This window comes from Anolis sagrei, chromosome 1 (assembly GCF_037176765.1).
Source record: "Anolis sagrei isolate rAnoSag1 chromosome 1, rAnoSag1.mat, whole genome shotgun sequence".
Classification (NCBI taxonomy): Eukaryota; Metazoa; Chordata; class Lepidosauria; order Squamata; family Dactyloidae; genus Anolis; species Anolis sagrei.
Window position 1 is genome coordinate 58,994,667 of NC_090021.1, and position 25,753 is coordinate 59,020,419.

Here is a 25,753-nt window from a genome sequence, read left to right on the forward strand (position 1 = left end):
TACATCTACATTAAGGAGAACAGAACAGTCACTCATGTAGCTAAGCAGGCTAATTTGAAATGTGAAGTCTCATTTACAGTAGGGAAGGATCCAATGGCCTTTAATATATTTTTCTTTCAAATAGATAAAATATTCCTTCACATTGTTTTTACTAATACTTAGTTCAATATTTTAACATTATTTTCATTTATAATCTCAAGGATATATCTGTTTCATACAGCATGTTGATGTAGCTACCGTGTTTTCTTGTGGCTGCCTGATTTATTTTCTGAGAGTTGAAGATCCTGTTCTTTGGGATGTCATTGCTTAAGCGATTGAAGTGGTTTATATGTGGGAACTGCTTCTATCCTCATCCTAACCTGCCATCTTATCAGTATTTTTAGATTCTGGACCTATAATTTTCTGGACCTTTAGTTGTGTGCTTTATAAAATCATTATTGTATTACCACTCTGTGTAGAACATCACATTGCTGCATTTTTATGAATCCAATATAAGCATTCATACTTGTTGTCTTGTACTGGATTTACCAGAGTTGGAATTAAAGAAATCTATGCACTCGTGGCAAAGTAAAGTTCCTCAAGGCACAGAGAGTACTCTAACTACACTTTTAGAAAAATATGAATATCTTCTTCATTGTGTTCAGTGCTTTGCTTCTTATTGGTAAAGAAGGCGTTTCATCTGGTAATAGATGTAGGTGGTCTTCATAATACAGATCTTCAAAACATATCTGTTGGAAAGTATTCAGGCAATCCTGCTGATCCTGAACTGAGCTTCTTTTGCTTTAGTTGCATCTTTGTTATCTTCCATCTGTGACAGCAAATCACTCATCATTATTTTTAAAAAGAAAAAATGATTCTTCCTTTGACTTTCTTATACCTCGTAGTATTTTCTTCTTGCTCTGAGGAAGTATACATTTATTTGCTTTTAGTTGAGCTTTCAAACATTCATAATTTTTGCAAGCTTTGTTCCTTTTTTGATGGGACATTAGAAACCCACTTCGAAAAGAAAAGTGAGTGAACTGAAGAATGCTAAAGGAGCACAAAATCATTTGTATTTTGGGTTTAAATGTTTGTTTGTTTTTAAAAAAGACTTGGTCTTCAGATTTGTGGAATCTTTTTTATATTTCTGGACTCACTAGCCAAAGCCATGTGTACCTTAGTGAATGTGCTTTGAATTGAGGAAATGTTAAGGATGTCATGACAGTGACATGTTCCACGTTGGAATTGAGCTTTTAACTTTTATACAGAGAAATCCACCTTTTGGTATTTTTTTTTTGCTTGTTTTTGTTTCAGCAGCCAAAGCAGAGAAGATTCACTGTAGTTGTTGATATTTTTCAGTAATTGGAAGTATGATATCTACAGTAAATCTTGACTTACAATTTGCTTTCCCCTTTTTTTGTGCAATAACATTTTACATTACAACACATTGTATGGTTACATAACACAGGATATAGTTGAAAGGATAGGATTATCCATCTAATAGGATTTAATTCATCGTTGTAAACACAAACACAAAGAACCTAAATGATCTCACATATTTAATTCAGTGTAAATCCTGCACTAGTTCATCAAATGGACTATAGTTCATGAAACTTATGCTGAATAAAAATTTGGTAGCCTTTGAGGGTATTTTTTGCTGAAACTGAATAACATGGTTGTATTCCCCTGGAAATTCATAATTATTATAGTGGAAATATGTATATGTGCATATACTTCCACTGGTTATTGATATTAGTCACATCATGAATTCCACACACCTAATCAGAGTTTTCTGTTTGGATCATGTTCTTCTTTCCCTATTCCTTGTCTCTGCTGATAACTAATCAGTTTAGAGGTGGTCATTTTGAAGACATGTTTATTAAGTCCCAGATTTCCTGGACACCACTTGAAGGAAACTGGTTGTCTCATTGGCAGTTTTAATTGGCCTGAAAACGCAAAATCACATTGAGATGTGTTTTTTGGGTTTAGGGATGAAGGCTCTCTTTCTGCGTTGGAAACAAATCTATATTGCCACAAGTTTATATCAGTAACCATTTTGAAGTGGGTTAGAATAGATTGGATGCCTTTAAATAAAGAAAAAAAAGATTTTGCTTTATATGAAGTATCTTAGAAATCAAACTTTAGATGTTGCATTTCTGGTGTGGACTCTCCATGTCCTTATAACCTGGTCAGAAACATTATATTATTTCATTATTTGAAATTTTGTCTAAAATAATGTGTAGTTATTAATCATAAATGTTTTAACATATTTTGAACAAAATATATTGCAAAATTCAGTTTATGATTAGAGGTGAATTGCTAGATATAGGTTGCAGAGGACAGATATGTACAGTGCAGAAATGCTGCATGTTCTACCTTTTGTATTCATGAGCATTAATTAGTTAAGAGACAGACTGCTTTTTATGTTGAACAAAGGTCTGTCTCCTCAGCAGCAGGAACTGCTCTAGTTTAATAGCCCTCAAACCTATAGCTTTTCCAGGTCAGCCTAGCTTGTTACGTGTTTGGATGGTGCCTGTACATTAAAAGAAAGATTGCTTATTCAAAATTCAAGCCCAAATTCAATTGGAAATATGGCAGCCTCCATACCAGGCTTCTACAAAGAGAAACTCAAAGCAAGAATACCCTTTATAAAAATAAAAAAAAATCTGACACATATTTCATTGAGTGTCTTAGCAGAAAGCTTTTCCCCATATCAAATATTTCCGATTTTCACCGGTAATCCAAAGAGCTATATAAAAATGCCTGAGGGCTAGTCATGGCCCATTTAGATTGCTTATTTTTTTCTTTCAGCTGGATACATCACACTGATACACACTTTTTACATATTGCATATTCTTTGAAACTCCCTTTCCTACATGAAGTTTGCATTGCTCCTGCTTGAAAGGCGCATTGAGTGTGTGGAATTAAAGCCTTTTAAATTGAGACCTTTGCAACCAATGAGTGCATGCTTTCTCATCAATTCTTTATCAATTAATCCACAGCAACAAAACAGACCAAAATGTATATATTAATATATACAGCATTATGAAGTATATTCATGTATAAATCACACATTGAAAAAGTGAGGACAGCTAATATATCTGTATTGAGAAATCAAAATTCAACTTGGAGTCAAAAGAAGTATTTCAGATAGACAGACTGCTTCAATAAAATCTTGACATATAAATCCATCTTCAGCCTTCACACATGGTAGTAAACATGTTTCATTAAATCAACTCATCCTATTAAATCTTCTGTTAGTTTTAAAGCATCTTTCTCTCTCTATTCTGGTTGCTTGGATATATTGTCAGTTGAAAATACTAATTACAAATTATCATCCTTAAGGGATTTCATATATATAAATATTATATATATTATATGTATATAATATATGTATATGGAGTCTACTGTTCTTCACACCTGTGCATCCGAAATATTAATCAGTATATGGCATTTGGCGCTGAACATTTTTTCAATATTTTTATTAACTGGCATTTTTTAAACCTTTCAAGCAATGGCCCCATTAAGGAGGAAGATGATGATGATGATGATGATGATGATGAAGAAGAAGAAGAAGCAGAAGAGGAGGAGGAAGAAGAGGAAGATGGCAACAGTGGGGAAGAAGAGTTTGAATGTTATCCACCTGGCATGAAAGTCCAAGTGCGGTATGGACGAGGGAAAAATCAAAAAATGTATGAAGCTAGTATTAAAGAGTCTGATATTGAAGGTGGAGAAGTCCTTTACTTGGTGCACTACTGCGGATGGAATGTGAGGTAATTGAGATTTAGCTAGTGATTGCTTCTTTAAAATTCTAAAATACATGTGTGTCTCTTAAAACACACTGAATATTGATTTTTTCAATATTGCTGCTCTATGAAGATCATTGTGTTGTATAAACCTTCTTGTATTATACAATATAAGCACACCAATCAGTAGACCAAGCACAAATAATCTTGTCCTTATCGTAACTCAGCTTTACTCTCAAATAGTGAAATAAAATATGTAGATTCTTGTTCTGCTCAGTAATGTAATGTCTCCACGCATTGCACAAAATCCAGCACGGAAATCAAATGCACATTTTAACAAGAAGTAGAGTTGAAGTGAGATGGAAAATGAAGTTCTTTCTGGACATTGCATGCAGGAAGCTATTATTCATTTTCAGCATTAAATCAGATGGCCAAGCTTCTAAGAATCCAGAATTCTTATGTGCAATTTGAGAAAAGCAAATAGATAGTTTCACTTGGCCAGACCTGATTTCTTCTTGTGGCCATATTTTTCTGAAGAAGATTCATCTTGTGTTCCATTTTTGTTTCTGAGCATCTTCCTATTAGGATATCTTGTTGCCGTAATTGGGAAAGCAGTGTTTTTAGCATTTTGCCAAAAAGATATTCTTTCTTTATGCCATCAATTGTGTTTTCTGATATATACAGTTCCAATATAGCTGTCTCCTCAAAGCCCTTTCAAATACATGTTTTATGAATATGTGCTGTGCATGGTCTTCAATAACAGAGCCTATATTTCTTATTAATACATTCCTTGGACTCATCATCTTTGCTTGCCATTTGTATCTACTTTACTTGTATCATTAGAGAGAAGCCTTGGTAGACTTCTGTACTGTTGGCAGGAGCAGCCTACATTAGTCATAGTTGAAAAACCTTATCATGCTATCATCTCTATTTTTTTTTTTTATAAAGGAGCTACTTTCAATAAAGTCAGTATTAATCAGACAAATAAAAGACCAATATGGAGGAAACTGTAGGCTTTAAAAAGCAAGCTATATTCTTAACTTTTGTTTGATTCACTTTGCTTGATTCACTTTACCCAAGTGGAGTAAATTTTGCAGAATAATTACGTCTCTGATTATAAACTGTGTGTATAGAACATATGACTTTAATGAATTTGCATAAAACTTTGGGAAGGAATGTACATTTTTTACTATTATTGAAACAGCTCTATTATTTTAAAGCTCTTATATTAGCATGAAGTTAAAATTTATGATTTTTGAGATTTTATTTGCTTGCTTGTGGATAAAAAAAATAACTCCAAGCTTTGTGTGGGGTTGAATTTTCATGTATTTAATATACATGAAATTTTAATATAGAGGATGTAAGAGAGACTGTAGTTTAATGTGATATAGTACAAAAAAATAGAAGGATGTAAGAATTGATGAATTTAAATTGATATAAAAAGTTTGGTGTGTCAGATTTGTGAACATTTTATGGCTCTTATTTCCTGTTGAAGTTAAAATATATTTCTTGTTAATGTGCTTGATTGATTGAGATAGTTTAATACATAGTTTCTTCAGAATGCCCCAAATTTACACAACTGCGATAAATGGCCTAAACACGTGAAAGGTACCAGACATTGTCTGACCTTGGAAGCTAAGCAGGATTACTTGTGGTTAATACTTGGATAACAGACCACCGTGAATTCCAAGTGCTGTAGGCTATATTGCACAGAAAAGAACTGGAAAAACAACCTCTCAGTATTTCTTGCCTAAGAAAATCCTATGAAATACATGGGGGCCATTATAAGTCAACAGGTGGCTTGAAGGGACATATATGTATTTAGCTTCTGTAATTGACATGGACTTCTATTACATGTGCTTAACTCTGGGGTGTTATTTTATGAGATGTTGTATGCAGTAGTGAATGTAGCAATCCAGTCAAAGACAGTGTGGTTCTAATGTAAATTCCTCATGTTGTCATGCCTCAAGACTGTAGTATAGAATCTACAAGTAATGAAAATCTAAATCAGAAATAGATATTCCCTTCTTTCTTTGTGTCTTGGTTTACAACCTCAGAATCCCTCACCATTGTCTGCGCTGGCTGAGGATGATGGAAATTGTTGTATCTTTGGCCTTAAATCTGTTTTCAGTGTTGGACTTCAAGAATGGAGTTGAGATTTTTGTCTTGATCCCTAGGCAGACAATGCAGAGTGTGTTGTTGTAGGTTTTTTCTGGCTATATGGCCATGTTCTACAGGCATTTCTCCTGACGTGTCGCCTGCATCTATGGCAAGCATCCTCAGAGGTAGTGAGGTCTGCAGAAATGCAGAGTGTATTTCTGTGAAAGGGAAGTAGGAAGGGAGTGGAAGACAAAACAGGAGATGGATCATTTGAGTAGTTATGCAAAAATTGCTCTTTGATTATGAAGCTTTCTGATTACTTTTACTAATTCTTTTTCATATTTTAAATGAAAACAGCTTTATTATAAAAACACATTGGTATAACTTTGCATTCTTCCTACCTTATACCAGAATATAATGTGTGGGCTATACATGTTTATCAACTGAATATGTATGTCTCACACCAGATATAAGTATTTGGGAACATAACAGAAATTGCTTCATTCCTGCCTACCAAATACAGGCTTATTGAATGTTCTTTTGGGCTAATAATCCAGTTTTGACTAGAATTCTCTCTATATCTGTGTCTGAGTGAGTGCGATTCTTATTAAATAAATCTGGACTTAATGAATGCTAGAATACCTGGCAGGAATATATCTTCATTTTAGAAGATGGCAGAATTTTTAATTCATTCTAATTGGTGCAGTTTTGAGTTGTTCTCTTGGTGTTCTTTATTTGGAATTAGTTGAAAGAGAAAATAACCCTGATCATATCAAGGAGTCAAGTACAGGCAGTCCCTGAGTTACAAACATCCAGCATACAAACAATTCATAAATAAGAACGGGGGGGGGGGGGGGGCAACAGAAGGTGAGATAAATCTACCCTTCACTCCTGAAATTCACTCCTGAAAGAATTATCACGGGGAAAAGGTGTCTCCGCTGAAGCTTTATCACCAATCCTTGTCTCCACAACAAGCAAAATGATTCAAAATCCAATTATCATAAGGACAGAAATTGGAGTGAAATCTTCTGAACAGTATCACAGACACCAAAACAAACACCACACTGGATATTAACCCTTCCCTATGCTATCCAAAGCTAATATGTGTATTTATTTGGCTGGAGTTACCCTTAAATTTTACCTGTTCCAACTTAAAAACTAAATCAGTTTAAGAACAGACCTGCAGAACTTATATATTGACTTACATCCAGCAGAGACCTATTGGTCACTGGCAGCTAATGCCCCCTCCTCACTTGTCTACATGCCACCCCAAAAGAACAGATTTAAAGAATTTCTAAGTCCTTAAAGGACACCAGATGTTTTCTCCTGTTCGTTCTAAGGCAAAAGGTAATGGAGGATTCCATTCATTAGAAGGAACCATTTTTAAATATTTCATCTCATTTAGTTTAGAGTTGATTGTCACTTGCACATGGCCAACTGATTTGATTTCTTTCTAGATTCCCTGTAATTTGTTTTAAATTGGTTGAGTTTAAATTGAAGCAAGCCAGTTGAATAACAAATAGGTGGTAGAATGTTTAGTTACTGTCCTAGTTTATGGCAATTAATGTCCCTGGTCGTTCAGAGGCACAGTCTTGGAATATTCACTTTAGTCTTGTTGTGGTAAGGGGAACACAAAAGTCACCCTATTGCTGATGTGCAGAAGGGAAAGTGGCTTCTGAGCCTATATCAGATTGTCTCAAAGAGCTCTTAAACTAACACAGAGCATTACTTTTTGTTATTCTATTATTATTATTATTATTATTATTATTATTATTATTATTATTATTATTTTACTGACACAACCACAGCATGTCACAGCAAACGAGATCTATATGCTGGATTTCGTATCACAAAATCACAAGTCGAACACTCCCTAAGCGTCTAGGACTGTGTGTTATGTTTTCGAATGATGTGTGCAGATCAAAGTAAGGTGGCCTTTTGCAGTTGACAGATTGTGATTTTGTCAATGTTTATTGTTTCCAAATGCTGGCTGAGATCCTTTGGCAAGGCACCCAGTGTGCCGATGACCACTGGGACCACCTGTACTTGTTGTTGTTATTAAGTCCTCATGAGCTGGTTAGCTCAAGAATGTTTTTCCACCAGGCTTTGCATGTGTTTGTTTTCAGGTCATTACATAGAGTAGATTTTAAAAATATTTATCTAAAAATAAAATGTGTGAATGCCACAGAGAGGCACACATATCAGAGGATTGCCCTCAATAATGTGCAAGACCAGCTTTTGAGTATTCCTTGCCTAAGAAAACCCCGTGAGCTGCATGAGGTTGTGATAAGATAAAAGCCAATTGAATTTTGGCCTGCATAAATAGGAGTATAGTGTCTAGATCCAGGAAAGTCATGCTACCCTTTTATTCTGCCTTGCTCAGGCTACACCTGGAATACTGCGTCCAATTCTGTACATGGCAATTTAAGGGAGATGTTGTCCAGAAGAGGGCGACTGAAATAATCAAGGGTCTGGAGAACAAGCCCTGTGAGGAGCGGCTTAAAGAGCTGGCCATGTTTAGCTTGCAGAAGAGAAGGCTGAGAGGAGACATGATGGCCATGTATAAATATATGAGGGGAAGTCATAGGGAGAAGGGAGCAAGCTTGTTTTCTGCTGCCCTGGAAACCAGGACATGGAACAATGGCTTCAAACTACAGGAAAGGAGATTCCACCTAAACAATAGGAAGAACTTCTTAACTGAGAGAGCTGTTTAGCAGTGGAACTCTCTGCCCCGGACTGTGGTGGAGGCTCCTTCTTTGAAGGCTTTTAAACAGAGTCTAGATTGCCATCTGTCGGGGGTGCTTTGAATGCAAATTTTCCTGCTTCTTGGCAGGGGATTGGACTGAATGGCCCATGAGGTGTCTTCCAACTCTGTGATTCTATGATTCTAAGTTGTAGGCAATTGAAGGCAAGTACATGCTCAATGTGCAAGGTAGCTTTTAATGTTTCAGTCACAGTTCAAACAGGGCACACAGTAGCTCTGTATGGTGATAGCCTGTATGGTGGCATCTAGGTTCTTGAGAATGTATTTCTTTTAGTTAGAGTCCTGGTATATACTGCTAGAAGCAGGTTGAGTATTCTTAATCTGGAATGCCAAAACCCACAATACTTCCAGAATCGTCCACATGAATGGTTTAAGTAGTGACGCCCTTATTTTCTGATGACTTGATGTACACAAACTTTGTTTTGTGCACAAAATTATTAAAAATAATGTACACAATTACTATCAGGTTATATGTATAAAGTGTATATGAAACATCTATGAATTTCATGTTTACACTTCGGTTCCCTCTCCAAGGTATCTCATGATGTATGAATATGCAAATACAGATGTTCTAAAATCTTAAAGAATTCAAAATCCAAAACCCTTCTCACCCCAAGTGTTTCAGATGAGGGATACTCAATCTGCATATGTTATCAATATAGAGACTTTATACATTTTATATTAGCTAAGTATTATGTTGCTTGTACAGAGTTCTGCATTTTTCTTCTTTTGGAAAGAAAGTATTAATTATATTCTAAATTGATCTACTAAATGGAATATCATAATGGAAAATTCTATTTGATAAATGATTTTATTCCTAATAAGAATACACCATTATCTTGTATTTTTCATTTTCCTGGAAAAACTAGAGGTGATGCGAATTGTAGGAAAGAAGGGTGGACACAGAATATTCAGCAGTTTTATAAGGTGTTTTCCTTAGTACTCTTAGATATTATTAATATTAATTACATCCTACTTTTGTTTTCTTTATGCTAAGGCATATTTCTTTTCATTGGGATAAACTACCAAGAATATGAAAATTCTAATGTTTATCCTTAATGCAATAATTTTATATATAAATGTATGTATTCCTCCAAATAATTTTATTTATTTATTTATTTATTTACCTACCGTGTTTGTATACTGCCTTTCTCAGCCCGAAGGCGACTCAAGGCAGTTTACACTCGGCACAATTCAATGCCCCCAACAACATAACATACAATTAAAAATATTTAGCATATAATATGTAAAACCATACAAAACCAATAAAACAAAAATCCTCAGCATCTCCTTACTAAAATCATTTTCCAGTTGCATTTGCTTGATTTGCTAGTTTTCCCAAACTAAGCGACTTTGCTGCTATTGCAGTAAATTTATAGTAGGAGAGTATTTGAATAACACAATAAAACACAAAAATGGAATACCCCAAGAGAGCTGTTGTTAACATAGTGGTTAAGTGATTGACCTGTAAACCAGATATTTCCCAGCTGAAATCCTTCATCCATCTTGAACCCATCAGATTGTCTGAGGCAAACTACTCTCTCCCTTCTTTCTGATCCCCAATGACAATATGGGGATAATAGACTTGACCTAGCTTAAAGGGTTGTTGAAAGTATTTCTGTAAGCTAACATATGTGAAGCATTTACATAAGATTGCATGGTATCTATTTGTGGATCTGGGTTGCAGAGTTTTCTGGATCTTTGTGTGAAACCAGCTAGGCTTTATGATTCCCCAAATTTTCACCATTATAAACTCTATAAACAATAATAACAGGAAATAATCATTACAGTTGCTTGTATTTATGATAGTACAGAGGCTGAATCTTTCAGTAATCTTTCAGCCTCTGGGATTTTCCACCTTAAGAATTTATTTCCTTAGACTAGGTATTTGAGTGCCTCTACTATTCAGTTTTAGAGTTTATTTTAGAATCCCCAATCTATAGTAACTATGATGCATATTTGTATTAATATCTGTAGTTTGCCCTAGTGTGTGACTCATGTGGTGAAATAGATAACTGGCTGCTCTTTGAGCCACCACTTTTAATCTCGCTCTTTTTCCCCACTGCAGCTATTACTTTGCACCTGACTGTAGTAGCTATACCTTATAATTCAAGTGGGACCCCCCCCCCCCTATATATATAGCCATTCAAAAGTGCTGTATGATAGCCAAGTAATTACTATTGCTGTTATAGTATATCAAAAGTGTATTCTGTGATTTCTGTCTTATCTCCCAAATCATGTTTGCTGTATTTTATTCCCTTGTAGATATGATGAATGGATAAAAGCAGACAAGATAGTGAGACCAGCTGACAAAAATGTGCCAAAAATAAAGCATCGAAAGAAAATAAAGGTATTCACTTTGGATTACTGCTGAACTTTATTCTTATGAAGAAGAAGAGAACACTAAATTAAATCTGTGGCATCTGCTTTACTAGGCAGAGATAGAATGAGCAGCATATGACATATTTGTGTTTTATGAACTAGTAATTGGTTCATCCCTGCTAATGATGGATACAATATATTGGCCTTGTAACAAACCTGCTTCATATTCTTTAGCACTTGTTTAGTGAGATACAAAAGCACATAGATTAATTGTTTTGATTGGCCCAGTGTTGGCCTTGTACTGTTTAATGTGCAAGCATTTGATCACTACAAAGCTCTTCTTGAAGTACATATGACACCTGTAACATAAAATAAGAAATGCAAATTAGTACTGTGAAGTATTGGAGCATATTCAGGAAAAGGGTAGGAATGAAGCCCTCCAGATGTTCTTAGCCTGAAGCCCTAGGTAGGGTAGCCAATCTAACAACAGCTATAGGTGAAGCTAATTGCCACTTTTAATTTAGGCTCATCTGTAGTGTCTAGCATTATATAAAGATTTTAAACTACTTTTAAGTTGCAATCATGTTTTGTAACAAGGAAATAAAATACCATATTTAATTGCATAATAGGCGCAATTGCATAGTAGTCGCACCCCAGTGCCACTATTATGCAACAAAATAAGCTAATTAATTGAAGTTATTATAAAACTTAGGAACTGCTCCTTTGGAATTTGTACTCCACATAATGCATGCTGTTTTGTGCTGAAAATATTCTGAATGGTTTAATTATATACACATTTTTTGTTTTAAACTAGAACAAAACTGACAAAGAGAAAGATGAGAAATATTCTCCTAAAACATTTAAGCTGCGACGCTCATCAAAACCACCTTTTCACGCTATCATATCTCCTGAGTTGGCATCCAAACCAGACAGCACTGAAGCCAAAACCTCTGAAGCAGCTCCAAATAAATCTTTAGAGATTTTGTCTCTTCTTAATGGAATGCAAGGTAATTTAGGCAGAATTTCTAAACTATTGTGAAAATATTTTCTAGTACTTTGGGAAAGAAGATACTTTATATAGCTTGTAAGCACATCTGTGTTTAATATTTTGGTGTGAGTACATCCTGTAGAACACAACAAATAACAAATACTAGCTGTTTTTTTCCTTCTCTTTTGCTGTTTTTGAGTGTTAGTAATTTTTGTAGCCATATTTGAAAGTTTTATTCAGCAAAACTAAGTTAAAAGTAAACAAAGAGCTAAACAGTAAACCCCAGGACATTTATTTATACTTTGTAATTTGTACTGTTAGTAGATGCTACATTACTACTACTACTACTACTACTACTTTATTCTTATATCCCGCCACCATCTCCCTGAAGGGACCCGGGTGGCTTACATGGGACCAAGCCCAGTCAAACAGTTAAAATATAGCACGGAAAAATACACTGCATTACAATAAAATTAAAACAAAAGTTATACATGCATTTTGCAGTGAAAACTATTTGGTTTTGTTGTTGTTACGTGCCATCAAGTCGACTCTCAACTTTCGCCAACCCTATCAGAGTTTTGTTGGCAAGATTGAATCAGAGGAGGTTTGCCATTACATTTTTCTAAGGCTGAGAGAGTGTAATTTGCCTAAGCAAAGTGTTCTGAACAAGTGTTCAAACCCTACTTCCTTGGGAATCCTAATCCAATCAAACCACTGTCATATTTGTATTCTACAATTCATATTTACAAATGCTGTATTGTGAATATATAACATTATACAGTTGGAGGAGACCACAAGGGTCATCCTACAAAATACAACAAAGCCTCTTTGACAGATGGCCTGTCAGCCTCTTCTTAAAAATCCCCAGAGAAAAGGGCTCTGCCACACTCCCAGGCAGCATATTCTGTCAGAATAGCTTTTACCATCAGGAAGTTCTTCTTTGTGTTTTGGTGGAATCTCATTTCCTGTAATTTAAATTCATTGCTCCGAGTCCTGGGTTCTAGAGAAGCAGAAAACAAGCCTGCTCCCTCCTCACTGTGACAACTTTTCAAATATTTAAACATGGCTAATGTCACTTCTCAACATTCTTTTCCCCAGGCTAAGGCCCAATTCCATAAGCTGATACTCATAAGACATGGCTTCCAGATCTTTGATCATTTTTGTTGTCCTCCTGTGGACATGTTTCTTTTATGGAGTATATTTTCGTCCATGGAACTGATTTCCCAAGTATGCAGAAACATGCAAAAACTTGCACAGCCACCTGCAATCACTCCACAACCCCAAATTCTTTTGTTTACATCAATTCCTTCTCAAAATGTCAACAGAAAGAGATATAGTAGCATCTCTGGTTGGTAGGTGTGCCATGTGGATGCAGACCAAAGCTTATCTGGAAGGTGAAATTAGTTCCTGGCGTAAAGCAGGATTATTTCACTTGTATACTTAATAAGGAAGAATTCTCCATATTAAAAATACCAAGAGAGTTCCTTAGTATAATTTCCCAGAGGCATTTTATTACAAGGAAACTCAGATTAAAAATGCTAACAGAGTAGTTTTAAGTTTATGCTTTTCAGTCTTCTTTGATTAATTTTTTTAAGTGCAGGGAGAGATATGGCCATAAAGAATTTGAAGGCTAACAAAATGTTGATTGTGTTTCCGTATACTAGTAATAATTCTGGGAACTGCATTAAAATGATGAACTGAGCAGTTGATTCTCTTCTTTCATCCACCCCGCACCCCATTTTAGCTTCAGAAAGTTCAGAGGACAGTGAACCAGAAGATGAGCAGATGACTCCAAATGCTTGCAATAATGGTAAAGAAGAAGTTCAAGATGAGCCTGTGAAGCCAGACAATAATGAACTTTGTCCAAAAGAGCAGAACACCTTATCCTTTCCAGAAGAAGCTAAAACTCTTATAGAGGCTACAGCATCCACACCAGTATCAAAATCTCCAGAAAGATTGCAGAAAGAATCGGCAGAAATATCTGAGGATACTGATTATGAAGGGGAGAATGAAGCAACCAAGAAGAAGAAAGATTTTAAAAAAGAGGCAGTGGATAAAACGAAGCCACCCGTAAAACGTGGTAAAAGAAGGTACTATGTCACAGAGGAGTGCTTCAAAACGGGGTCACCTAATGCTAAGGATGAAAAATCCAATGGCAAAGACATACTTAGCTTGGAAAACAGTAGCAATAGCTCCTCAGATGAAGAAGAGGTTAAAAATAAATTAAAAACACCTAATAAGAAGTACAACGGTTTGGATGACAAAAGAAAGTCCTTGCGGACAACCACTTTTTATCCAGGTTTCTCTGAAGTGGCAGATAAGAGAGTAAAGCTCCTAAATAATTCTGATGAAAGGCTTCAAAATAATAGAGCTAAAGACCGGAAAGATGTTTGGTCAAGCATTCAGGGGCAGTGGCCTAAAAAAACTCTCAAGGAACTTTTTTCAGATTCTGACACAGAAGCAGCAGCCTCCCCACCACATGCCTCTCCTGAGGATGCCGCACCAGATGAGCATTTGCAGACTCTTGTAGAAGAGGAAACCTCTTTGTCAAGTTCCAAAGCTGAAAGACCTTTGCCGCCCAACACAGATACAAAGCCTATTGAGGAAAAGCCAGCTGAAATGAGTGACAAGAAAGTTGAATTCCCAAGCAGTGGCAGTAATTCGGTCCTTAATACTCCTCCCACCACACCTGAATCACCACCATCAGTAACAGTAGCAGAGTCCAGTAGACATCAGTCGAGTGTATCTGTCTCTGAAACTATGGCACCAAACCAAGAAGAAGTGCGAAGTATCAAGAGTGAAACGGATAGCACAATAGAGGTGGACAGCGTTGTCGGGGAACTGCAGGACCTCCAGTCTGAAGGGAATATATCTCCTACAGGCTTTGATGCCAGTGTCAGCTCCAGCAGCAGCAATCAGCCAGAACACATGGAAAAAGGTATAAACATTGTGCCGCTTACATTGATCTCTCTTCCGAATTTGTTGGTAATACATTCACCAGTAAGAACCATAACTATTTTGGTGTCTCAAAAGTTAGCCCTAATGCAATTTAATTATTATGATGTAATAGATAGGAGGTAACCAACCTAAAATTCTTTAGACTCTGTGGACTGCTGCCCCCAAAATCACTGACCATTTGTTTCAGTGGCTAGTGTTTATAGGCACTGTAGTCCTATAATCCACCAAACACCTGGCTGTTTACTCCTATAGTATCTATCTAAGAACATAGCTTTCCATTTAAGAACCGTGTGGATTATAATACAATGTTTATATATTTCTCTAGAAATTGTTCTCTTGGTTGAAATGGACATAACATTAAATCATCTTCATTGACCTATCGCTGCTAACCAGTTTTGGTGTGTTATGCTCAATTTTTCCTCTTCAACTCCTTTACCTCAATTCTTGTTCTTTTGCTCATGATGCCAGTTTTACATATCTGTGTGAAGACACCATTCTTAGAAACTACAGCAAAATGATCTCAAATCTTCGTAGTCCATTGAAAAATGACTAAAGCTGTCAGAAATGGACAAATACGATTGAGTGCTCTTGTGAATATAATAAAATACTTAATATGTGGTTCTATCCCTAATTTGACAGTATTTTTGTTACAGTAGTACTGTATTTTTTCATCCCCCTCCCAAAGCAATTTCTGACTTCTAAAATGGCTATTATTCTGTCAGTGAGCTCCTACTGTTAGCCCAGCTCCTGTCAACCAAGCAGTTTGAAAACATAGAAAAGTGAGTAGATCAGTAGGTACTGTTTCTGCAGGAAGGTAATGCTGGCCACATGACCTAGGAAATGTTTATGGACAACATCGGCTCTTCAGCTTAGAAATGGAGATGAACACCACCCCCCAGAGTTTGACACAACTAGACTTAATGTCAAGGGAAAACGTTTATCTACCTAATGTATATTATAGTACCATGTACTATTCTTAAAGTCAAACTGGAATAATTTCCGTTCAGACATGAGAGAAGGCCATTGTATCCGTCAGTACATTAGTTCAGTCAAATGCTGCAGCATTTGTCTGCTGTGCATGGTATATCTTATACTATATTGTTCTTTCTATTCCTTTTAATAAAGTGTGTACAGGCCAAAAAAGGCTTAAAGATGCCCAAGGAGGTGGTCCCTCAAAAAAGCAGAAAAGAAGTCACAAAACATCTGTAGTGAACAACAAAAAGAAGAGCAAAAGTGGTAAGTATGGCCACTCAAAAGAGAGAACAGTTGATGTGACTCTTCCCTGTAAACTATTGTTCTGTCCAAAATTGGCTAAAGTTCCATCCACCTATGCCAAGTTTCTGGTCCAGTGGAATGTGAGACAGGTAGATTTTGCTTCTTCTTTATAAGTTGGGTGAGTGATCAGAATAGTATAGAATTTGACACTGATCTTTGTAGTGTCTGATAAAAATAAGTGAAACTCTTACACACTCATACATCTTCTATCATCTGAAATGTTGGAGTGCTCCTTTTAGAATGTTCCTATTACTGTTAACAAATAATTACTAATGTGAAGCAATTAGTATCTCCACATAGAATTTTCAAATGTTTTTCTTGGCTCAACATACCTGTATTTTACCAGGAAGTCCATGATAGAGAAGATCTGTACCTGAAATGTGAATGGCTGGCTGTTGTAGCTGTTCCGGTTTTGTAGTATGATATCAAAAAAGTTTTCGTGCACCAGTTTTATTACCCACATTTACCCATTTGCCTTCTTTACAACTTGAGTGCATTCTGCATTATTATTTAAGTAACCAATTTGTGGACCTTACATGTAGAATATTAACCCAGAGAACAATTTTGTGAAATGGTTAAGATTGTATGATAGCACTGCCAAACTTAAAAAGATTGCCCATTGCCTTTTCCCAAGTGCCAAGTGCCAAGTAACATCATCTCTGCAGAAACAAGCCTAAGTTTTCTCTTCCTTCTGGCTACTGAGGTTTGCCATTCAATGTTTGTTAGAGAATTGTTCTGTTATACAAGTGGCAATGTGTCTGGAGGTAAGGACTAGAACAGGTACTGAGGGTTTTAAGAATAACGTAAGTCTGTACAATATTCTTCTTCTTTTTAGCAGCAAACAGCAGTGACAGTGAAGACCTTTCTGGTGGTGAAAGTATCACTAAAACCCAATCAGCAAAATCAGTTGCTACAGGAATAAAGTCTCAGCATACCAAAACTCTGGCAAGAACACAGTCTCCAGGAAAATGTGGGAAAAATGGAGAGAAGGATTCAGATCTTAAGGACCAGAATACTCGTTTGCCAAAACTTTACAAATGGAGTTTTCAGATGTGTAAGTAAGGATTACTACCTCTATGGTAGCACACTATGTATGCCGTCTTTGGTGCCAACATAGGAGCTAGCTTTCATGTTGTACAGTATAAGTGTACTCAAGCCCACAAAAGTCTATGGCAAACATGGGAGCCGAGGACCACTGGCTTATCTTTTTCTTCCATTGTTAATGAAATCGCATTTGTATTTTTGTTTGCATTCCAAATCCCGATGAGTGATGTTTTACTAGAAATAGTATAGTGGGATTAAACATGTTGCTTTTTTCATATTCTTCTAATTGTCATTCTTGTGTCCTCCTTTATCAGGAAAAAGAATTACAAATTTCCTTTAAACTAATAACTATTGTTTTATATGCAGCTGACCTAGAAAACATGAACAGTGCGGAGCGCATTGCAATCCTTCAAGAAAAACTTCAAGAAATCAGGAAACACTACCTGTCCTTGAAATCTGAAGTAGCTTCCATTGACAGACGAAGAAAGCGGTTGAAGAAAAAAGAGCGTGAAAGTAAGTAAAAAGACCTACATTTTGTTCCCATTCATTAAGAATGAACAGGGTTATTGCATTTAGAATGTGACTCTTATATATCTTTTTTAAAAGTTGGCCTTGCTATGCGAATCTTGGGTGTATCCTTGAGCCTTGGAAATAAGTGCAATTAAGTTTCCAGGTTGCCAATATCTTTTCTTTTAGCAAATCAAGCATTTTAGGATTAATAACTATGCATAAGATTGCAATGCAAATGTACCATATTTCATTGCAAAATAGTCACATTTTTCCTTTTTTTTTAAATCAAAAAGGGGGTGTGACTATTATGTGTTGAAAAACATCTGCCTTCAATTCTCCTGTTTTTGTTTTAAATTTTTTAACGGCCTTACTTTTGAAAGGGAAGGAAGAGAATTGATGATCCAGCCTCAAACAAACAGCTTTGTTTCTGTTTGTTTAAAAAAATGCAGACCCATTTGGGGCTGATCCCCCCCCCCTTACTTTCTCTGAAGGCAAGGGAGTTTACAAAATCTGAACTGGAGCTCTTTGGAGGAAGGAGGGAAGATCCAAGTTCCAGAGACCGCCATTTCATGTTTTTTAAACTACTTTGTCAAGGAGGAAGGAGTGAAGAGAAGAGCTCCAGAACCTCCATTTCATAGTTTATAAACTGCCTTCTCTTCAGAGAAAGAAGGAAGGGGAAATTAGCTTCAAATGGCGCTGCAACTATTATGCGAGGAACAAAAAAACCCACAAATTTTGCCACCCAGAAATGGGAGTGTGGCTCTTATGTGAAGAAATATGAGTATTTCAAATTGCTTAGAAAATAGCCATTGCAAAAGTGCATTACAAGTCACTATCTCAATTTCAGTAGCGGATTTCAAGGATATATTTTGCTCTGCTTTGCAGGTGCTGCTACGACATCGTCGTCCTCTTCCTCACCTTCCTCCAGTTCCATTACGGCGGCTGTTATGTTAAGTTTAGCGGAGCCCCCCATGTCGGGTTCATCCCAGAACGGAATGTCAGTGGAGTGCAGGTGACAGCGAGACTTGCCCAGGCACTTTGCACTTAATGGCTGCTGAGAGCCACTTTTTATACTGCACAGTGGCACAACATTCAGACAAGCACTATTTTGTATTTTTAAAAAAATTCTTGACAAGCAAACTTTGCACTTAAGTGCACTTTTATGAAGAAAAAGTACAACAGACTGCTTTTCCTCAAGCAATAATTGTTTCCAACGTGTCTGGGAATTGTATGTTGAGTGAGTTGAAGGCTTTCCACTGTGGCCAATGGAGGCTGTCCACTGCCACCACCAGAATCACCACCAGAAAGCATACAGTTGTTGGGTAGGCCTGGTTCATGTGTTAAAGTGGCTTACTGTTCACGTATTCCCTGGTGTTTTGTTAAAAGCTGGAGCATTTGATATTTTTCCATTATTTAGGAAAAAAATGAACCTATTTTCATTTTTACAAGGTAATTGTTTTTTAACCAAGTCACATTAACGTGGCTCTAACTGTACAAGTCAAGCACATGAAATTGAATTCCAAACCTGCCGTTCAATAGGATGTTTCTCATCAGACCTGACAACCAAAAATAAGGATTCTGTTTCAAAGGCAACTAATGTTTACAGGTTTGAATTAGGCTAAGTAGGTTGCTATGGGTTTTTAATAACCCATGAATTGGAATGAAACTACTGTACTTTGCCATTTTTCTATGAATCAGTATTTTTTTTAATTTTGATAAAAATACATTGTGAAAAAAGGAAGAAAATGGCTAACAAACTGTATTAAATCTTAATGTATAAAGATTGTATTTAGCCAGTTTAAAGTGTATATTTATTCATAATGAATTATAACACTTATATTTTTGTGTTTTCTTGTAAAAGTTTCTTTTCAGTTAAGGCAACAAATATTTCATTTGTATTGCTTATTTTATTATGAGCTGCAACTGAGAGGTCTTCAAGAAGGAGTGAGCTGTGTTAATATTAAGTCATGGTTGTGAAAGCAGCATTGCCACAGAAGACTAGTTGTTTATAATATAAATAGCTAACTGAGTGGTATAGAAGTTTTTTTTTAATTGCCTTGTACAAAATCAAAACTCAAAACTGTTTTCACTTCTATCAAATTTATGTTGTATGGATTCCAGGCCCTCTCTCGTTTGGCACTTGTATTTAATTACACAACTTTGTAAGACATTTGTATATTGCGAAAGTGTTCATTCAAGCTATTTAATACCTGGCACTGTTAATACACAGTACTTTATTGTACAGATTGTTTTACTGTTTTAATTGTAGTTCTGTGTACTTTTTTTGGCTGGGCTTACAGGGGCTGGCATGTTTTTTTTTTCTTTTCCTTTTCTGGCAATACAACCTGTAAGAATTTCAAACATTCTGTTTGTAGATGCTAGAGTGTCAGAATCTTTACATTTGACTTTTCTAAGAAAAGCATTTTTGGTCTTAGTAGTGTGCGCTTAAAGGTAACTGATTTTATTGAAAATGGTTTCAAGCTATTCAGATATGTACAGGACTGTAAAAATGTTGACAAACATTGGAGGAAAGGCATATAAAGAAAAGCTATAAAATATATATTAGGTTCCGCAGACAATGGAATTATGTAATATATTGTACAAATGTAAGCAAAGGCCTCTGAAATAAAATGCCATAGTTTGTGAATATTGGATTCTGTTTCTAACAGTTTAATGAAGGTATTTTATTGTATTCAAGAACTAAAAACTGAGTTTTGCAGATACATTTATTGTAACTTTTATTGTTAAGCCAAACAATCACATAATTTGTCTGATCCAAATTCAAGTTAATTCATTCCAGGCCAGGGAAGTGTTGTTCCGTTAGCTTCAATTGGGATTTGCCATAGTCCATTGACACCACTATTACTGGTTACTGAACCTACTTTCCCAGATTTTCAGGAAAATCCCAGGGGTCTTAGAGGTAAAACAAGGATCTTTATTTTGTGCTGTAGCTGCAGAAAAGTAATGAACAGACAAGGACTTCCTATCATTACGTATCTTTTTCAAAAAAGCGTAAGTAAGATGAAATTTTGCCACTCTTTCCAATTGTCATGCGTGGAGATATTATCTTTGTCTCACAGTGTTTTCAGATATTCTAGAAAATTCTGGTGTTTATTTTCCCTGTTATTGGTTTGTGAGCCCAAATGTACAATGAAGTTTATTAATTAGTCCACTGACCATATCAACAGTAAAGACAAAACGAAAAAGTACATGAATAGACACTAATCACTATCCTAAGACTCCTGTAATAGTGAACTAACATACATTAGAACTTGATTAAGTTAAAAATTAAAAGTAATTAAAAATATCATCATTAAAATGCCACGGTAAAACTTCATATCACAAAAGTTAAAAACAAAGGTTAAAACAAAGGTTAAAACAAAGGTTAAAACAAAGATTAAAATAGACCAGCTATTACACAATCCCAATCCAAATATCTGTGTCACCCCTACAGTCAGGCCCGTAGCCAGGATTTTGATTCGGGGGGAGGGGGCCTCAGGATCTATCCTAGCAAACCTTTTGTATCGTTATCCCAATGCCCCCATGCAGTCTTGGACAGCAATGGCTCCCAAAGTGACCCATTTAAGGTAGAATCGGGTGTCAAACAGGGATGTGTTATTGCCCCAACTTTATTCTCCATCTCCATCGCTATGATACTTCACCTTGTTGACAGGAAATGAGTGGAATTTCCACCGGAGTGGAAATCATCTATCGGACAGATGGCAAGCTGTTTAACCTCAGGAGACTGAAAGCCAAAACCAAGGTTACAACAACATCTGTTATAGAACTCCAGTATGCTGATGACAATGTCGTCTGTGCGCATTCAGAAGAAGATCTACAAGCCACTCTAAACACCTTCGCAGAAGCATACACGAAGCTTGGCCTGTCATTGAATACTGAGAAAACCAAAGTCACTGAACATCGAGAAAACCAGCCACCCCCTCCCCAATGCCAGAGATACAACTTAATGGTGTAACATTAGAAAATGTTGAAAATGTTGACCATTTCCACTACCTTGGCAGCCACCTCTCCACCAAAGTCAACATCGACACTGAAATACAACACCGCCTGAGCTCTGCGAGTGCAGCATTTTCCCGAATGAAGCAGAGAGTGTTTAAGGACCGGGACATCCGTAGGGATACAAAGGTGCTTGTCTATAAAGCTATTGTCCTCCCAACCCTGCTCTATGCCTGCAAAACGTGGACTGTCTACAGATGTCACATGCAACTCCTGGAACGATTCCATCAGCGCTGCCTCCGGAAAATTCTGCAAATCTCTTGGGAAGACAAGCGGACAAATGTCAGCGTGCTGGAAGAAGCAAAGACCACCAGCATTGAAGCGATGGTCCTCTGCCATCAACTCCGCTGGACCGGCCACGTTGTCCGGATGCCTGACCACTGTCTCCCAAAGCAGTTGCTCTACTCTGAACTTAAGAACGGAAAATGGAATGTTGGTGGACAGGAAAAGAGATTTAAAGATGGGTTCAAAGCCAACCTTAAAAACTGGCATAGACACTGAGAACTGGGAAGCCCTGGCCCTTGACCGCTCCAGCTGGAGGTCAGCTGTGACCAGCAGTGCTGCAGAATTCAAGGAGGCACGAGTGGAGGGTGAAAGAGAGAAACGTGCCAGGAGGAAGGCGCGTCAAGCCAACCCCAACCGGGACCGCCTTTCTCCTGGAAACCAATGCCTTCACTGTGGGAGAAGATGCGGGTCAAGAATAGGGCTCCACAGCCACCTAAACCCACAAAAATAGTCATCAAGCAAGACCATCTTACTCGTCCAACGAGGAATCGCCTAAGTAAGTAAGCCCCCATGCATATGGCATATATTGAGCATGGTGATCAGATCATATGAATAAACATAACAGTTTAGATAATGTACCAGTAAGGCCTTCTCGAAGACCTGAGAATTTCAGGGGGGGGGGGGGGGTCTGAAGCCCCTCAGCGCCCCCCCCCCCTCTACATGCCTGCCTACAGTTTATCCCAATTGCTTCCAAATATGCAGTTCTCAACTGCGTTGCTTTATGAAGAACAAGGGCTTTTTGGTGTGTTATCTTAGCATTCTGGCCAACCATTAAAAATGTAGTTTTGATATGGGGATCCCAGTGAGTCTTCTGTGTAATGAATGGTCCGAGGTATTGATTTCTCTCTTGTACAAAATGCAACTAAACTACATGTGTAATATCCTCTACCTCTGTCGCCCCGCAGATACAGAATTGTTAGTTATATGGAACTTGGTTAAACCTTCCATGTTTAACCATTGTATCCATCTGTTCAAGTGAGGCCAAATGTAGTTCCAGTGCAATCAAGTATAATGTGGTGCTTACTCTCACCATCACCTAACGGGGTCTGCGTGTGTAGCTCTGATGCTACAAAAAGCACTCTCTATTTGTTCTATGGGGGCAAAATCAGCTGAAGTCCCCCTTCCTGACTATAACTAATCTGGAGGCATTATAAAACTTTATAATATGATAAAACAAAGACCTTGGTGGTCTCCCAACCTTGTACCTATCAGTGGCTTTTTTGAGGATAAACGTGCATTGCAAAATTAGGAGACAGCTAGTTAGGCGATCCCTCATTGTCCGAGTAGGATTGTCTTCCAAGATCGGTGTACTGGTGGTGGGTCCGTAGATGACTGTGGAGCCTTATTCTTGACCCGCATGTTCTCCTGCAGTGAGGGCATTGGTTTCCAAATGGAAGGCAGTCCCGGTCAGTGTTGGCTTGATGCGCCTTCCACTTGGCACGTTCCTCTCTTTCACCCTCCATTTGTGCCTCTTCAAATTCTACAGCACTGTTGGTCACAGCTCACCTCCAGCTAGAGCATTCAACGGCCAGGGCTTCCCAGTTCTGTGTCTATGCCAGAATTTTTAAGGTTGGCTTTGAGCCCATCTTTAAATCTCTTTTCCTGTCCACCAACATTCCATTTTCCATTCTTGAGTTTGGAATAGAGCAACTGCTTTGGGAGACGGTGGTCGGGCATCCGGACAACATGGCTGGTCCAGCGGAGTTGATGGCGGAGGACTATCGCTTCAGTGCTGGTGGTCTTTGCTTCTTCCAGCGCGCTGACATTAGTCTGCTTGTCTTCCCAAGAGATTTGCAGGATTTTCAGAGGCAACGTTGATGGAATCGTTCCAGGAGTTGCATGTGACGTCTGTAGACAGTCTACGTCTCAAAGGCGTATAGCAGGGTTGGGAGGACAATAGCTTTATAAACAAGCACCTTGGTCCCCCTACGGATGTCCCGGTCCTCTGTGCTTCATTCGAAAGAATGCTGCACTCGCAGAGCTCAAGAGGTTGTATTTCAGTATCAATGTTGACTTGTGGAGAGGTGGCTGCCAAGGTAGCAGATATGGTCAATGTTTTCTAATGTTACACCATTAAGCTGTATTTCTGGCATGAGAGAAGGATTGGTTGGTGACTACTGGAAGAGCACTTTGGTTTTCTCAATATTCAATGACAGGCCGAGCTTCTTGTATGCTTCTGCGAAGGTGTTTAGAATGGCTTGTAGGCCTTCTTCTGAATGCACACAGACAACATTGTCATCAGCATATTGGAGTTCTATAACAGATGTAACCTTGGTTTTGGCTGATGTCCAGGCCAAATAGTGAGCAGACTAAAAGTGAATCCTGCAAAAACTGAAATACTCTGGCCCGGCCAGCCGCCAGAATTAATCCAGTCTCTGCCTGATTTTGATGGGGAAGTTCTTGTTCTGTCTGCCACTGTTAAAAGCTTTGGGGTTGTGTTGGACTCAATGCTGACGATGGAGGCCCAGATCACTGCCATAAGTAAGCAGGCCTTTTTTCATCTTCGCCAGGCAAGGAAATTGGCATCCTACCTTTCAGTAGAAGCATTGGCAACGGTAATCCACGCAACAGTCACCACTAAGTTGGATTATTGCAATGCCTGATATGCCGGCCTTCCAAAGTCAACAACCCAGATGGTCCAAAATGCCGCGGCTAGGCTGCTAGCGGGATCATCTATAAGATCCCATATTACACCGATTCTGCAACAACTTCATTGGCTACCAGTAGGACATCGGATCTCTTACAAGATACTGATCCTGACATTTAGAGCTCAAAATGGCCAAGGATCTTTATATCTTGGGGACCGCCTTACTCCTTTTCTCCATCAGTGGTCACCTCGATCCACCCAGGAAAATCTCCTATACATACCAGGCCCTAGGGAGGTACACCTGGAAGCTACAAGGCGTGTAGAGCTTTTTCGACCTATGTTCCAATTCTGTGGAATTCACTGCCTCCATATGTTAGAGCAATATTGGAGTTGCAACCTTTTGTAAAAGCGCTCAAGACTTGGCTGTTTGGTTGTGCATTTAAGTAATCAGATCAAATTTGCCAAATAATCACTGCTAAAGGTTTTTATGTTGAATGTTTTATATTGTGAAATGCTATTTTAAATTGTAAATTGCTCAGAGCACCTTGATGGAGAGCGACTAATTAAGAAATAAAGTGAAGTGAAATACAGGCAGTCCCCGAATTACAGACATCTGACTTCCAAATGACTCATAGTTAAGAACAGGGATGAGGCAACAGGAAGTGAGAGAAATCTACCCCTAGGAAGGGAAACCTGCTCCCGAAAGAGTTATCATGGGATAAAGGTGTCTTCACTGAAGCTTTATCACCAATCCTTGTTTGCACAACAATCCAAAATGTTCACAGCCCAGTTATCACACAGACATAAAGGAGGTGAAATCCTCTGAACAGAGGCACAGACAGCAAAAACAAACACACAGGGGTGTTAACCCTTCCCTATGGTATCCAAAGCTACAAAATATGTATTTTTGTCTGGAGTTATACTTTAAAAATGTATCTGTTCTGACTTACATACAAATTCAACTTAAGAATAAACCTACAAAACCTATCTTGTTTGTAACTTAAGGACTGCCTGTACTTCCCATCTGTTTTGCTGGGTCCATTGTATTATGAACAACAGCATCTAATGTAATTTAATTGGGATGACCTAAAATATATATACTGGCATGTCCTTATTGAGATTTTTGTTATTGTGTGCCTTCAGGTCATTTCTGTCTTAGAGCAACCCTACTGCGGGGT

The 25,753-nt window shown here is 37.6% G+C and overlaps 1 protein-coding gene across 1 annotated transcript in view; it reads left to right on the forward strand.

Moving 5' to 3' along the window:
- The window catches only part of ARID4B (AT-rich interaction domain 4B), an 84,871-nt gene extending 64,538 nt beyond the window's left edge, over positions 1–20,333 (forward strand). Inside the window, exons 17-24 of the mRNA XM_060753848.2 lie at positions 3,492–3,752; positions 10,855–10,939; positions 11,726–11,918; positions 13,644–14,837; positions 15,983–16,093; positions 16,971–17,186; positions 17,543–17,689; positions 18,572–20,333. Coding sequence (XP_060609831.2) covers positions 3,492–3,752; positions 10,855–10,939; positions 11,726–11,918; positions 13,644–14,837; positions 15,983–16,093; positions 16,971–17,186; positions 17,543–17,689; positions 18,572–18,702 — 2,338 coding nt within the window. The 3' untranslated portion in view covers positions 18,703–20,333. The remainder of the gene's footprint in view (positions 1–3,491; positions 3,753–10,854; positions 10,940–11,725; positions 11,919–13,643; positions 14,838–15,982; positions 16,094–16,970; positions 17,187–17,542; positions 17,690–18,571) is intronic.
- The last annotated feature ends 5,420 nt before the right edge of the window (positions 20,334–25,753 follow it).